General features: G+C 44.1%; 1 protein-coding gene across 8 annotated transcripts in view; it reads right to left on the bottom strand.

Moving 5' to 3' along the window:
• Positions 1-16,242, bottom strand: part of enah (ENAH actin regulator) — a 118,825-nt gene continuing 102,583 nt past the window's right edge. For 4 of the 8 annotated variants that reach the window (XM_027284177.1, XM_027284176.1, XM_027284174.1 and 1 more), the window contains 10 exons: positions 13,340-14,149; positions 11,074-11,408; positions 10,455-10,597; positions 10,068-10,116; positions 9,442-9,493; positions 9,104-9,170; positions 8,079-8,126; positions 6,367-6,451; positions 5,125-5,182; positions 1-4,153 (listed from right to left, as the gene is read on the bottom strand). In XM_027284177.1, coding sequence (XP_027139978.1) covers positions 4,116-4,153; positions 5,125-5,182; positions 6,367-6,451; positions 8,079-8,126; positions 9,104-9,170; positions 9,442-9,493; positions 10,068-10,116; positions 10,455-10,597; positions 11,074-11,408; positions 13,340-14,149 — 1,685 coding nt within the window. In that variant the 3' untranslated portion in view covers positions 1-4,115. The remainder of the gene's footprint in view (positions 4,154-5,124; positions 5,183-6,366; positions 6,452-8,078; positions 8,127-9,103; positions 9,171-9,441; positions 9,494-10,067; positions 10,117-10,454; positions 10,598-11,073; positions 11,409-13,339; positions 14,150-16,242) is intronic. The other 4 variants (XM_027284175.1, XM_027284179.1, XM_019253317.2 and 1 more) reach the window with 4 other exon arrangements.

Here is a 16,242-nt window from a genome sequence, read left to right as displayed (position 1 = left end):
TAGTCTTGTATTGCAATTTTTATTTAATTTGCTCAAACAAAACAATATGTTAGCATGTAAGAAAAGACTAATTAACATGAGAACAGTATGGTACAATGCAGATGATAAAAGAATAAGTCTGGAAACCCATCCATGAAACTTGCTTCAGCCAAATTCATCTCTGCAAATTATTCCTGCAAATTCACAATTCTTTCGGTTCCCTCAGCAGAAAACTGGACAATAAAAGAAAAATCAATGTTTCCATCAGCAATGTGACATTAAACGTGGAGCGGACCTCACTGCAGAGGACGAAACAGATTTCCAAGCGTGTAGAGAAAGCTGCTAAGCTGCTGAACACAAACAGTCTCTGTGACATTTAAATGGCATGAGGGAACACAGAACACTGCAGCCAGACTCATCTGGACTTCCAAAACAGAAAAAAAAATCATCTCTGAGTGAAGATCATCTTTGAACCCCTTTTACAGTCCTCATGTCTCAAAGGTTTGATTGTACTTCTGAGCTGGAAGAAAAAGCAACCTCACAACTGTATGGAAATGAATCACGTACGTAAAAATAAGCAAATAAAGAAGATCTTGGTGCAAAGATGTTTTCTTGGTGGGGAACAGTACCAAGGTCATTAAACTCTCCCTTCAAATCAACATGATGGAAAAAAATAAAGACAGGCAAAATAACAAACTGCATGTAATCAGAATGACAGTCCCTAGATATTATTACTAGTCATCTTTATATCTTTGACATATTAAATGCAACTTCGGAACAAGGCACAAACCACATAGCTTCACAAAGAGATTAACTGTTCTTGATCAAAGCGTTTCACCTGCCATCACGTCCAGAGGACTGAATACAAAGATGGACATCTTTATTTTCTTTGAGATCTCTTGACAAAATGATACAAAAATAAGAAAGGCGACTTTGTTGAGAGTGATTATGTTTAGCAGGAGACTGCCGAGTTGAATCCTTTGGTGAGATAGCCACACTGTTGGCGACAGAGGCTCTAAGCAACTGTTGTCAGCGTATGTTGGATTGCTCTGCGGGTTTTTTGTCTTAAAGTGCAATCGATGCTGTGTAAACACTCAGTACAGGGAGCCTCATGGCTGGGTGTTTCCATTTAAAAAAAGTGGATGAGAAGGTGATTTATCAAACAGAGAGAGATAAAACAGACATGAAATCTGAAAAAGATGCCAACACCACACTACAAACCAAAGGACTGTGGCATCTGTCTAATGCAGAACTTTATTTTCTCATCTCAGCGATTTGAACACATTTGACCCGTTCCAAAGCAACTGAGAGAAACTGGTCATCTTGTGTAGTGAAGCTCTAACATCCAAGCCCTTGAACACAGTTGTGTTGTGTGAGATCCAACAGCTACAGATGAACGAACCTTCCACGGGGATCTCCGGGCACAAGCGAGGCGTGATGAGAACTCCTCAGCTGCTTCTAATCTGGATTTAAAGGGACACTCCACCGAATTCTGCACACAAGAATCAGTTTGATCATGAGGCATGCAACTCGGCCTGTGAAAACTGACGTCTACAGGTCTGATAAAAAATAAAAACTGGTGATGTCATAGTGATGTCACCAGGGTTGACTCAACCTAGGCTTAGAAACGCCCAGAAATCTAGCATTACAAACTCAAAGAGTTGAGTCTAAACAATGGTTTTATTTATCAGGCAGGGAGCGCTTCAATAAAAACATGCTATTCAAGCTGCATTTTGGGAATTGTAGTCAGGATATTTTCAGCCTTTGTTGCCTCTGTTTTGACCATTATTTTCTCACTGCAAGTCTAAACTTTATGGAAGTGCAATATTAAATCTATGGAGTGCCCATTTAAGTTACAAGGAAGCCACAACTATGATGTGAAGAGTGAAGTGTGTTGACAGTATTCACACTGTATTGCCTTATGAGCCCTCAATTTGATGTAGATGCCATGAGTTCACTCTGCAGATGCTAAATTGCAATGCATCATTTTCAAATCCTATGAGCTGTTTCCAAGAGCCAAGCTTGTCCCGTAGACCTCACTGTGGGTGGCTGTTACAGTCTGTTGTCACCGTCACTCCTCAGGATGTGTATTTTAACAACAAGAGAACAGAATTGTAACATATCTGTAATCTTGATATGTGATCACGGAGCCACAGCTACAGTATTTGGACATCGGTCTCTCAGTTCCAGACACATCCTTCTCAGGTTGATTGTACTTTGAGCTTTTAGCGAACTCAGCTCTGAACTGAAGGAAACGCAGAAATTAAAGTGTTTTTTTTTAGAATAAAGTGACAGTTCCCTTATCTACTGTATGCAACATCTCAGGGAAAATACAGTTTCTCGTAAGGATTTGACAGCGGCAGGAGGAAAAGGCAAAGAAAGAATGATGAAACAAACACGTCATCACTAAGCACTGGTGAAATAGTAAATGGCACGTTCATATCCTCGGGCGGACACCATCTCTTACACATTTGGGTTGTCCTGTGCACATTTGAAAACTTTATAAATGCAGTAAAATAAAAATAAAGGCTAAAAAAAACAAAAAAAAAAAATCAGTTCAGCTCCAATGTGGCTAAAGATACAGTATCCTTGGATTTTATAGAAAAAAAATAAAAAAAGGAGAGTACTGTGATTTAGAAATGGTTATTCCACGAAATCATGTCTTACAGTGTTGCTCTGATATTCTCTCATGTCAGCCTTTAGGTTCAATAACAAGAGGCTGCGGTTTGTCACACAGTAACATTGTCCAACGGGAGCTCAGGAGGGCCAAAAAAAAAAAAAAAAGGAAAGACAGACACTGATAAATGTTTGGTGGCGGTGGGACTGGGGCAGGTAGGGCCTTTTAAAATAGATGCTACACTTATTGCTTGTAATAAAACTTGTGACAGTTAATGCAATTTCGTGGCAGACTTGTAACCCTCACCGCGTAAAGAAAACGACGAACATGACAGAGACCGAGAGAGAAAGAGAGAGAGAGTTTAAATCAAAGGAAGTCACTTCTATCTACATGTCTGGCTATGGTCAACAAACATGACGGGGATTAGCGAATCAGCACTTTCTGTTGACAGATAAAGTTTGGTAGAGAGCTACGACGGCCGCCGTCTGACTGGGCGGCTGCCCTCCGTGTCTCGTCCACCTGCCACTCAAACAGCATGAACAAAGAAATGACGGTGAAACGTCTCCACGCGGCGCTCGCTTCAGGAGGGGGAACAACACTTTATGATTCCACAGACGAGGAGACAGACGAGAGAGCATCCTGTGTGAAAGGTTGGATTATTGAGCTACTTGATATGGCCGTAGATCTACACTGAAACAGACATGGTTGATAGATACCTTTGTGTGATTTTCTAAATAACGTTTTCTCTCTTTTGTACATATTCAGGTTAAAATAGTATTTGAGGAAGACAAGCTTTACAGTGTCCTGCAGTGGTGGACCTCACCAGAGACTGTCAGTCCCCCATACACACACTCACACACACTCACACACACACACACACGCTACCCCTATGGCATTATGGGAAAAAAAAGGTTTTATTTTCCATCCCCACCTTCTTCCCGTCCCCGAGCTCTCTTAACAAAAACGTGCCTTTTGATAGTTAATCACAAGAGTTCTGATTCTGAAGCGTTCGCTTATGAGCCAATGGTTAATACAGTATCATCCAAGAGTTCAATGTGTGTGTTTTTGTCTTGTTATTATAGGACAAAGAGAGAGAGAGAAATCATCTTTGCATAAAGACACTCGCGTCTCTTTCAGACCGTGCACTGTCCTCCAGGATGCGATGCCCTCAGCAGGAGGAGGAGGGGGAGGAGGAGGAGGAGGAGGGGATGGATAGGTTGGGTGGGGGGTTCAGGCGAGGAGGCAGCAGGAACACCAGACCTTTGTAGAACGGATTCTGTGAGTCACATCTATCAGAGTTACAAGCCACCACCCCTGTCCCATTGTTGTTCTGTCTGATGCTGCTCTGCCCCCAAAAGAACGTCCTCTCTCAGTATTAATATGATTATTGTCATCATCACCGTCTCAACTGTGTTGTTGATTTGATTTTTCTGCTGTTGCACTGTCATGTCTTGAATCGACTGTGGTTGTCTGTCGGGTCACGTGGATGTAGATGTTGTGACGAGGGAGTTTGGATCCTCTACGCCGTGCTGGACTTACCCAGCTCCTCCCTGATTGCTGAAGACACAAAGAGAAGAAGTTATTGTTGACATGAGCACCAGTACCACCACAAACATTTCATCATTTAGCTGAGGCTTTCATCCAAATCAAATCAAGGTACAGTATGACAAGGAAATGTTAGTGCAGCAATAAGTACTGTGACAGTTGTAGAGGGGGATAGGTTTATCATGTCCAGGTGTTGGTAGTGTTGAAGAGGAGGTCCTCTCTGAAGAGCTGGAGGTCTCCAGGAGGTTTTTGAAGGTACAGAGGGACGCATTAGTGATTTGAATTTAATGTGGGCTGCGAATGGGATGTGAATGTGAATTGGAATATTGAAGATATTAAAACTAGATAATAATACAGGGGACTGGGGAACCAGTTCATATGAGTTCAGTTTAGTTAATCAAATGCTGGACCTTGGGTCTTTGCCCACTTTGTAAACAGCCTTGCTCATATTCCACTCCTCTAAGTACAGGCTTGACTCCTGACATTGCTAAGAACAACAAAGACTTGTTTTGTTACAGGGTAGGAACTGCAAATCATAAACAAGTAGCAGTTTATAAAAAAACTGGAGCTCCAAAAACTTTGGACCAGCACGAGATAACAGTCCAGTACTACTACAGCAGTGTCAGCTGGGGCTGCTGTGCTGACTGCAGTCAGCTGCTGGAAACCATCAGGAAGCTTGTCTGCAAGTGCTGCAGCTCAAACAGTTGCTCTAAGTTATGAGTCATAATAACGCAGTACCTTTGGCGCCAAGAAATGAATTACTGTGTTTCTGAGAAGAGACTTATTTCACTTCCTGTCATCAGCCAACAAGGGTTACATATAAAGTTACCTAAACAATGCCCGGTGGAAGAAGAACAGAAAGAGGAACTGTTGCATGGTTGTGTTTGGTATTTCTTGTACAGATTAACTACCAGAGATGTGTGTGTGTGAAAGTTCTGATACTCGTCCTGCAGGAAGAGAGAGCACTCATGACTGATAATTACCATCAATGAGCTCTTCTTTTAGCTTCGACAGCTCCTTTCTCATCTCATCCAGAATGTCCTACAGAAAAAGACAAAACATGATCAGACCTCAGAGAAGAGACTAACCAGCAGGTCACATGACAGAAGAGATGCTAACAGACAGACAGAGTTTCCTCTCTGGCTGGTGGAGGACCTGCCAACTAGCAGAAGGAGAGCCGGTGTCTTCTTTATGGAAGAGCTAATCCCTGTGTATGGGATCCCTGTGGGATTAGGCCTAAAGACTCTTACTTAATGACAGCAAGATGTAAACACAGTGACAGAGAGAGTGTGCGTGTAAATGTGTGTTAAGAGCCTTAAGTTTGAGCTACACTCTTTCTGCCTCCACATCACTCTGACAGGCTGATGGAGCCACGATGACGAGTGCGGTGGTGGGTTTGTCCCAGTCCTGCTGCTGTGACCAGTTGTAGTGACAGATATGCAGGACTCTAAAAGACTGTCTACTTATCTAACAGGCTCATTCACAGAGTCCAGAGGGAGGAGCTGCCTTATAACAGGATGGGTCACTACACACACACACACAGTTATACTACCAAGCTGCTCTGCATAATGAGCTACAGCAGACAGCATGGGAATCCCTGTGAGTGGAAGCTACAAGCTACAAGATACAAGCTAGCTTTTATTGTGCAGATTAGTACTAAAAAATTACACACTGACCTCATATCATTTAGATATTTAAGCCCCATACAGTGTTTAGTGCAGCATATTAGCACAAAACAAAGAAAAGGTTATATTTCATACAAACTTATGGATGAAATGATATGAGTCAGAGCCTGATGTTTCTGACCCAAAGGAGAAAAAATAGTGTATTTGAATTATATATTGAATATAATGAATATGAATATATGTTTGGGGTTTACACATTTTTGTCATTAAAAACAGATTACCTGTGCAATTATTACAAATCATAAAACAAAGCCAGATAGTAATAGTCCACACAAACAAACCTATAAAGAGGTTTAGGAAAGAAATGACACTAAAAGTACAGCCAGTGGAATTAAAATGTGAGACTAACACACTGACAGACTGGACATATTAAATGATTAAATCCATTAAATCATATGGACGAGGTAAGTGCAGAATAAACCTGTTATACTGCAGGCTTGTTGTAGTCCTAACAGACTGTTTTCAGCCAACACCAAAGAAAGTTTTATATCTACGAGGGAGAATCCATCTTCAACTTTGATGGTCCGAGTGTTCACCTACCTGTTTCAATCTGTCATAGTCAACACTTTCTGTTGGCACACCGTTGGCACTTAAGGATGCAGTAGGTGTAGGAGTGGATTTAGGTCTGCGAGGAGAGACAGAGAAGAGAAAATAAACACAGTGAAGGAAAGAGAAGGAGAGAGGTGGAAAACAGGATGCTCATAGAACAGCACTGGTTGCTTTGTTCAAAGTAATATTTTGGCGCACCTGACTTCATGCTAACTCTGCTTGGTGACTTTTCTGTTCGTGTCCATGTACTGTCTGATATAAAGCCACGTTTCATACTAAAATCCACCCTGAACAATCATCACATCCAAGAAAGAGCTTTCCTCATTGGACTGATTCGTTTGTTGCACGTTAAGAGAACGCTGCCTCAAAGTGTTGTTAGGAAGCAAATCCTGGCCATAGCATGCACACACACACATTTGGGGAGAGCACTCACATGCATGTGAATACACACGAAAACAAAGCCTCAAGGGGAGATTTCTGTGAGGGAGGTCTGATGCGTAGCAGGTACTTTGATGATTCCACACATCCTCTCCAACATGTTGAGAACGGTGCAGGAAGTGTCACAAAACAACTTTTTTTTTTACAGTCAGTGAAACTTGCGAGATGTAGATCAGCTTCCTGGAAGCTTTTTTATTTCCCTCTCACATGTCTGAAGCAAAGCGATAAGCCAGGACGACGATGACGACGACGGCAATTATGGAAAGGGCTCGTATAGGCAGAGAGCTCCATAGAGCTCCTCCAAGGAAGCGAGACAGGAAGGAGAAGTGAAAGAACAGGAAATAAGCTCTGAGGCGGGTCATTTAGTAGGTATGGGTCGGTATTTCCAGTGTAAATATATGTAGAGCAGAACAAAAGAAAGTCAGTCAGAGGCACAGCTGCAGACTTTTTATAGAACGTCTGGTACTTTTACAACATACAAACTCATTATTCATAAAATCTATGTATTGGTTCAGTCTGAAGCAGCATCATATTATCATGAATGTCTGTAACTTCATGATTAAATCATCAGGAATAATGGATGGGTATAAAAACGTGCAGGTCTAGGAGTTCTCAGCGTGCTCAGCTCTCTGGGGCTCACATATTAAAGTCTCTTTTAATATGCTGGATCAAAAACACCCATCTGGTCACTGCTCACGCTCACGCACACGCACACGCACACACACACACACACACACACACACACACACACACACACACACACACACGGCTGGGCCTTATCTGTGAGCGCCTGCTGGATCTGCTCTGGCTCTACAATGATAATACTGTGCCAAGTCTGCCCTGCACTGGGCGGACACTCATTTGTGTGTCTGCGTGTCTGTGTGTGTGATAGGGTGGGTGTACACTATATGACGCACAAGTATGGATTTCCTCACGTTAAAGGGGGAAAGAGAAGAGAAGAGTTTGGAGGACAGAGTGGCATGCAGAGATCCGTCAGAGAGAAAATGACTGCTTTAGGAGAAACACCGCATGACACATTGTACCAAATGGCCCATTTCAAACAACAGACGAACAGAGCTGAACCCTGCAGGCTGGTACATTCGGAAAAAAGGGAACACCAAGACAACACAGGATTCATTCCAAACGTTTCATAACCCCTTTCCAACAACACCACGTCCAGCACTGCAAACCTCAATGTGAAAGGAAGGAGGAGACTGTTTCAAAGAAAAGGATTTCTCAAACTCTGCAGGGCCTTTTCTCTCTACCTGTTGGAGGAATCTGCTGCCATGGCATTTCTCCACGGAGACTCTCGTCTGTGTGAGCAGCAGAAACACTGACTTTACAAATGACAGCGTAGCATCTACCTGTGCATGTCCCCAGACTAATGGCATGGCCTCGGGTCAGTGATGTTCATGACCCCCTGCTCAGCTTTAGGTTTATTCAAAAGGATTTCTTTCACACTTCCTTCAGATTCAGTTTGAAAGAATCCTACAGAAACTTTAGCAATCGTCTCACCAATCACTGCACTGTGGTCTGGAAGGAAAAGTATTAACAGCAACTATTTGGCATCACACACGTGTGGCATTTTTGTGCTTGTGTTCTCTTATAATCATGGATATATTCTAATCGTTACTCAGAAACTTTCAGATACTAAAATCTGTTACCTGAAGAAGAGTGTGCTACAATTAGTGCTACAGACGATGTCTTCAAGATGTATGGACGGAAGTATGAAAACAGGGATGTTTTTCCTGTCTCTGGGTCCAGCCTAGTTAGCCAAAATATAATTACTGAGGCAAAAATGAGCTTTAGTTTAGACCACATGTGTCAATGAGCTAATGGTGCGTTTATGTCCTTTGGAAATGTAAAAACCAACTAGATCGGCTGAATGTCACCCAAAGTGAACCTTAACGCTGAAGAAACCACCATTTACAAAGTAATGACTGCTCAGCTAAACTTCATACAAACCTGTTCCTCTTCGTTCGTACGCGCCGGCACCTGAGCTCTGAGTTGGGTGTGTGGCGTTACGTACATCCAACGTGCACATGAAGGCGACATAAGCTTTAGTGATGTTAGCCAGTGCTGAACGGCCCCAGCAGTGCATCATGCTAAAGCTGACTGATGCTAATGTTTTAATGTGGCCCCCTAAAGCCCCTCTGGTCTCTTTTACTGCTAAACATGATGATAGTAGCATCTCTGCTAGCATTCAGATGGAAAATAAACATGAATAATGTGATAGGAAATCCTCTGGAAAATGAAACTGCATGTTGAACAGAAGAAGGAGATGCTGTACCTTCCGATGACTGGAGATTTGCTACCGTTCATGGTGTTTGTTCTTTCCCATGGCTTCCTGGGCATGTCTGGAGAAAAAAAAAAAAAAGCAAAAACAACAGCAGAAATATGAAAAACAAACTTATCTCATATGACAGTCACAAAAAAACAAACAAACAAGTCAACGTCCAGTAACCAGGCCTATAAAACAGCAGACTTGCTGTGACGCCGGTGCATGAAAACTAAAATTAATGCTAACTTGGATCCTCGTCGTCTTTGTTGGGAAGATGCATGTTCACTCCTGTTGACGCTGTTATCCCCGAGTGTTCAGACTGAGCGCTGGTCTCTCTTTACACTTACCTGGTGTGCTACAGGCTGACATTTTAGGGGTCGTGTTGATCTCGCCTTCCTCCTGTTGGATAGACAGACAAGGTTCAAAGGTCAAAGGTGTGTCACACTCAGAGGGTCACAATTATAGAAACCCCTGATAATCAGGGATAACGGATATCTTTAAGACAGGAGGAGTGTTTGTTTGTGTTAAACCAGTAACCAGATTCACGTAGATGTTTCTCAATAAAAGCCTATGAAGTAAAGGAGGGATGCTGAAGAATGTTAATATTTATAACATCACATCAGTGCAGGAAGTATTGAGTTTTGTTGATGTTAGTTTAAAGCTGTTAAAACAAATAAAGGCTAATAGAATCCTGATTCAAATAGAAATCTAGTTTCCTCTTCGGTTCAGGTGAGTCCTCAGACTAGAGACTGGAATGTGTTACACAACATCCACACAAGACATTCCTGTCAATCACCGTATCCCACAGATAAAGTGATTGACAGGAATGTAATGAATGAGTACACTGTGGACGTGATGAGGAAAGTGTTTGTGTTGTTACACAGAGGAGCTTTTGTGTGATTCAGCAGCGAGCGGGTAAGTAATGGTATTCTGGACCTGAATCAAACAACATGTAGAGAAGACAGATACTCACTGATCTCTGGTCAGGTTCAGGTGATGAGCCCTTCTCTGCAATTCTTCTCCTGTAAGATACGAAGCCCAGATACAGGTTTATGATGAATCATCAACTAATGTGACATCTGTCATGTCAGGCTTTGCCTAACTGTTCTTTTACAGTATGAATGTTCCTTCTGACATCTCCATTTTCCTGCTATTCTAGAAATTCTAATTATATACGTACCCAAAGAATATGGCAATAAGAATGATTTGAATTGCAAAAGTAAGTACCAGCGAGATCTGATGAGTGTTGGCGGAAATATGTCACCACAAAATAAATCAAGATAAAGATCTGGAATTCATCAGCATGTGTGCCTAGCCTGACATATACTGAAGCTAGCAATGACATGTGATGTTCCTCTACCTCCTGGCCAAAAGGGCGCTCATCTCCTCCATGAGCCCTCCTCCTCCAGGCAGGGGGCCATTGCCTCTGGCTTCAGATTTGGCCCCTGCGGCTCCTCCAGCCCCCAACAAGGCTGCTGCCAGAGCTGCCCCTGCATCGTCACTCTGAAGGGACACGAGCGTCAAGCAAAAATTTATCTCACCAGTTCTTCACAGTCAGAATTTTATTTTTAAATATGAAAGAATCAATGAATATTGAAAGTTGATTTCTGTATTTTGTTATACACACAAACAGACATGCAGGGGGCTGTCAATATTACATGTAAAACCCCCTGAGTGTGAGATGAGATATGGCAGATGGTGACACTGTGTGTATATGTATGTGTGTGTGTGTGTGTGTGTGTGTGTGTGTGTGTGATCATGCCTGAGTGTGTGAGTGAATGTTTCAGTGATTCTGTGTGATCATGTATGAAGATAATGTGCGTGTATCAGAGTTTCACTGAAAACAAAGGACACAAATTGATTGAATAGAGCTGTGTTATGTTCATACTACTGTTACAACATGTGTGGTGCTCGTGTGTGAAGAGCTGGTGACGGGCTGTCACGCCTCCTGTTTATCAAATAACCAATCAAGCGCTCACCCTTGGCACTTTGCGCAGCTTGGCTCCGGCGAGGGCGGCGGCCAGACCTGAGACGGGGCGCTCCTCTGAGGGGGAGAACAGTCCGGCGGGGAGGGGAGGCGCCGGGGGCGGGAGCGGGGCTCCGGGAGGAGGGGGCGGACCTGGTGGAGGAGGGGGGGTCCCGCCTGGAGTCAGCATAGGGGGGAGTGGGGGAGGAGGGGGCGGGGGAGGGTGGCCGGCCGGGGTGGTGGGGGTGGCGGCTGGCGTGGCGGCCGCGGGGGTCACAGTGGAGCCGGGTGGCAGGGGTGGAGGTGGGGGAGGGGTCGGGGTGGTCAACCCTGGGGTCTGCACCACTTCTGTCAGGACGGAGGGTGGGGGTTGGGCGGAGACACAGGGATGGAAAATTCAGTTCAGAGTGTCACTTCACAGAAAACCTAAAATCATCACGGGTCTTAAAGCTGACACCAGATCTGCCTGCTCACTCTAAATCTTTACACTGGATTAGGATTAAATCATGACTGTGAAATTAGCTCACTCTGAATTAACTGCAGCACAGCCTGGTGTGTTCAGATTTCTCTGTCCCTCTTCTGCCATACATCGCTGCACTACTGTAGCGTCTAAGAAAAACCTGCTATCAGCTCAGAATCAGAGCAGCGTTAAACAACATGTCAGCCTGAATAAGTTTCTGTCAGGTCGCACCTTCAACACTGAAGTCATAGCGTAGTAATGGTGGATGTCATGTGTAAGCTATGACACAGCATGCCACGTCTCATCAACATGCAGGGTTAGTGAGCAGCAGTGAGAGGGTTTGTGTTTAGAAGAAAGAAATAGTTGACACTGACACTGAGAAGTCAGACATGTTGGTTAAATGAAACAGAAATTGTGTCTGGAAGGCATTCTTTCCAACGAATGAAACAGAGACAAAACAATCAACACTGTGTCAATGAAAAACACACACACTCATAATGACACACTCAAACGGACACATAATGACCAAAATTGATCACACAGGGACAATGCCTTCTGCCTAACGATGACAGTTCATCGAATAAATATGAACTTCTTGACGTTTACTTCATGTCTGGTGATTACAGTAATAATCATCATGCTGCTGCTTGACCTTCATCCCCGATTGATAGTCTATGATGAAATGTGACCTCGCTGCGCTGTGATCAATATTAAACTGGCAGTCCCTGTCCCTTCCAGCCAATCAGTTTGACGCTTGCTGAGGTCAAAGATCATTAGAACAGATCCTGTGCCTAACAAGAGAAATACCAAGGGACAGAGGTCAGTGGAGCAGAGAAATGCTGCTAGTCTGACGTTTGATATGAAAATAAATTTAAAGTTGAATTAAAAAAAACTGTGAAGGACTGAGCCGGGAACAATAGAGCTTACATTTTTTAGAAGATAAAATATTAATGAAATTGTCCTAAATTGAGACAGAAAGCTAACACTGGAATGTTTGTTTGTGTTTCTGCATTTGGTGCCATAATAAATGGATAAATCAGGAGGACTGTGAAAAGTCAACAGCAAGTCTGATGTCCTTATTCTTTCAAAATTTGAATTTAACAGAAAATGTGTGGCCTGTTTAAACTTTTATGAATGAATCCTGAGGTGGAACTCAATGAAATCAATTACAATATTGTACAACTAGACGGAAATGATATTGTGAATGGTCACTGGATAATCAATGAACCACTGAGCATCCTGCTGGGACTAGATCAGGGGGATGGGAGGAGACCCACAAGTTTGAGTGACTGCACACTGACTGAACACACAGATGAGGAAAAATCAAACACCAGAATGATCCAATGAACACAGAGGTGACAAAACTAAAACACTGAACTTCTGTTGAGAAATGGATTGACGGCTTTGTGGTTGTGTGCAGACTTGCGTCAGTGATCTGTATCCACGTTATAACAGATTAATCACACATGCCACGCTGAAGACACGTTTAACATCCAATGAACAGTCAGCCAGCCAAGACCTGTAAGCAGCAAGCACACGGACACACATGCAGTTTAACAGACTGACAGAGAAGTTAGACAGGTCTGCAGCAGTGACAACCACACCAGCAGATCCCACATCAGTCACCATAGCAGTTGGTTTAATGTCAGAAACAGCCCATCAGGCTGCACCACGGGACTCACTCTGTGCTGATGCCAGTTCAGTAGCGAGGTAACAGTTCCAACAGTGTTCAATAGCCCCCCGTTAGTGTGTGAGTCAAAAAGCAGAGGGGACAGAGGCAGTGCGAAAGAAAGACAAGAGTCTGGACTGGAGGCCTTACCCTGGGGCTGGGGTTGACAGGTGGAGCCCCACTGAGGCGGGTGGGGCTCTGGGCCTGTAGCTGTGTCCGGCTCCCCCGACCCTGACAGGCCCAGGCCCACAGGGAGGGAGAGGTGCTCAGCAGAGGCAGAGGTGGCGGCGGCAGCAGCTGCAGCAGTAGGGGGTGCTGTGGAGGGAGAGGGCACACCAGGAGCCTGGGATGAGGAGGGGGGAGACGAGACGGAGGAGGAAGACGGAAGGGGAGCTACAGGGGAAGGGAGAGGGGGCGGGGTGGGCGGAGGAGGTGGGGTGGGACAGGCGATGCCGATAGGTGTGTGGCTGTGCGGGATGGTTACAGGGGAAGGTGCGGGGAACATGGGCGGGCCATTGGGGGCCGGCGAGGGGGGCTTCTGGGTGAGAGGGGAAGGTGCTGCGATGGGAATGAGCGGCCGAGGACCGGCAGCCTTCCCCGGGGGGCTGCTTATCATGACAGGGGGTGAGGGCGGCAGGGGAGTGAAGTTGCACGCTGACCACACCACAGACTTGGGTGGTGGGGTCGGGGCTGGGGCGGGGGCTGGAGCAGGAGGCGGGGCTTGGGGAAAGGCTTGCTGTCGCCTCGGTACCGTGGCGTAGTGAGGCAGGACTGGGTGGAAGGCAGAACCGAGTGAGGTGGCGAATCTGGAGGCTGAATGCCTTAGAGGCGGGGTTGGGGGAGTGGTGGAGGAGGGTGACGTCCCAGGAGCTGGGTAGGTGGGCGTGGATGGAGACACGGGGGTGGAGGAAGTCCTGCTGTACTCCTGAGGCGTGGGAGTGTACAGGGTGCTCTCAAAGGCTAAATGAACGCACCGCGGATGGACAAACCAAGGACAAGACAGGACAGAAGGGAGGGAGCGACGGAAGGAAAGGAAAGAAGGCCGAAAGGAAGCAGCCGTCATGCACACAGAGGGGGAAAGACAGCAGGTCAGGAAAGGAGAGAAGGAAGGAGGGAGGGAAGAAAAAAGAGAAGGGGGCAGATGAAGCAGGAAAAACCAGCACAGAGCTATACCAACGTTTAAATCCAGGTTCTGTGTACTGTGGGCTGAGGTGATGCTACTGTGTTAGTGGACAGGTGTTAGCACCGTGGACAGAGCCAGAGACACAAAGCTGTCACAGTGTTGTTGGCGAGAGAAGAGGGGAGAAAACGAACGGACTGAAGAGGAAAATTCAGAGGTGTGACAGTTTACCAGCACAGCGCACAGTCAGAGAATGTAACCAAGTAGATTCAACTCATCACCGAGCCTGTTCAATCTGCAGGACATCAAGTCATGTAGACAGTTTAACCACATGTACCCAAAGACCCAACATGCACCAACAAATATAACCAGTTACAACACATAACACGAACATAATCCCATCTAGACGTAAAAACACTGCATGGAAATCATCCTGTAAAGTTTCTATTGTCAGCCATGTTGTTTTATACCTGGTGTTGGAGCCATATTAAATTTGTTAGATTAGAAACATTTGTAAAATATGCCTTAAGTTTAATATGGTATTCTCATTTATGAAAAAAAAATAATATGGAAAGAAAAATGATCCTGAAAGATCATTAATTAGTGTAAAAGTTTGTTTATATGTGACAGGTGGGTTTTTAATTTTCACGAGATGGTGGAGAGTAACAACCACAGATACACACACAGACTTGGTAAGTTAAATTCTACATTTCATTTTTGATTTTAGAAGAGGACTTTGGCCTTTGAACTTTTCATCCAATCAGATTTTAGCCAGCACTCTGTCATATGGCGGTTTAGACACATAAGGACTTTCAGTTTATCTTTGACTTTTTAGGCTCTGTTCTTACTGTGACTGTCTATTTTGACAATGAACACTATGTAGAATATTAGTTTAGGATTGACCTACTTGCACTAAGTACTCCTAAAGCATGAATTTGCTTTCTTGTTCAATCTAAGAAGATGAATAAACAAATGAATGAAGGTCTGACGCCTCACTTCAGTAGATTTCTATCTATTGAAGAAACATGGACTACAAGACTGTTCTGGGGAACTAATTTATCTCGGCAGTACAACTTCAAATAACTTGCCATGGCTGTAGATTCTTAGTCTTGTTACATAAATGCTGATATCTTGTTTAAGTGAGGATAGTGTTCTAGGAAATGGCGCAGGTGGACCCTGCTGACTAACACCACACCCTTCTTTCCTGTGCCTCCTACAGCACATCTTCACTGCTGTCTAGCGTTGCAACGATTAATTGATTAATTGTTTAGTTGTCAACTATTAAAGCAACTGCCAACTATTTTGGCAAATGATATTGATATGAAATGATTATTTTATTATTCTGGTGTCTTTAGTCCTCTATGACAGTAAACTGAATAACTTTGGGAGACGTTTGGGACATCTCCATTTTTTTCAGTAGTAAAAATATTGTTAGTTACAGCCATTTTGTTATCTTGTTTGATGTCATAGTCTTTGCTTCATCTTTTATTCCATATTTCCAGTACAGTGGGTGGTGTTGTGGCTGGTTACCAGTGTCAGGTTCTCCTGTCATCTGAGTCGCCTCCTTCACTGATGAATTATTGAAGCTCTGTTCAGCGTTGCTGGTCGCCTCACTTTGTCTGTAGCTTTAATCCTTACCATCTGAACTCTTTATCATGTAGAATTCATGTTGTAATCACACACTGCCCTATTCTACAGATCTTAATGCTAATGGTACTTAATAACGCCTCTATATTCTTTTTAATGGGCTTTACGAGGAGTGGGTGTGAGGACTTAGTGTCTTTTAAGTCTGCTCCTCTGTTTCATTGTGTGTTTATCCCAGCAGAGTCCAGCCCTCTCCAGCTAATTACCTCGATCGTGTTTATGTGCTCCTCTAGCGCTTAGCATGTGCCATATGTTTGTGTGTGTGTGTGTGCGGGGATGGTGTGAAGTT

Source organism: Larimichthys crocea, chromosome XI (assembly GCF_000972845.2).
Source record: "Larimichthys crocea isolate SSNF chromosome XI, L_crocea_2.0, whole genome shotgun sequence".
NCBI classification, from domain to species: Eukaryota; Metazoa; Chordata; class Actinopteri; family Sciaenidae; genus Larimichthys; species Larimichthys crocea.
This window is presented reverse-complemented; position numbering and strand designations above follow the sequence as displayed.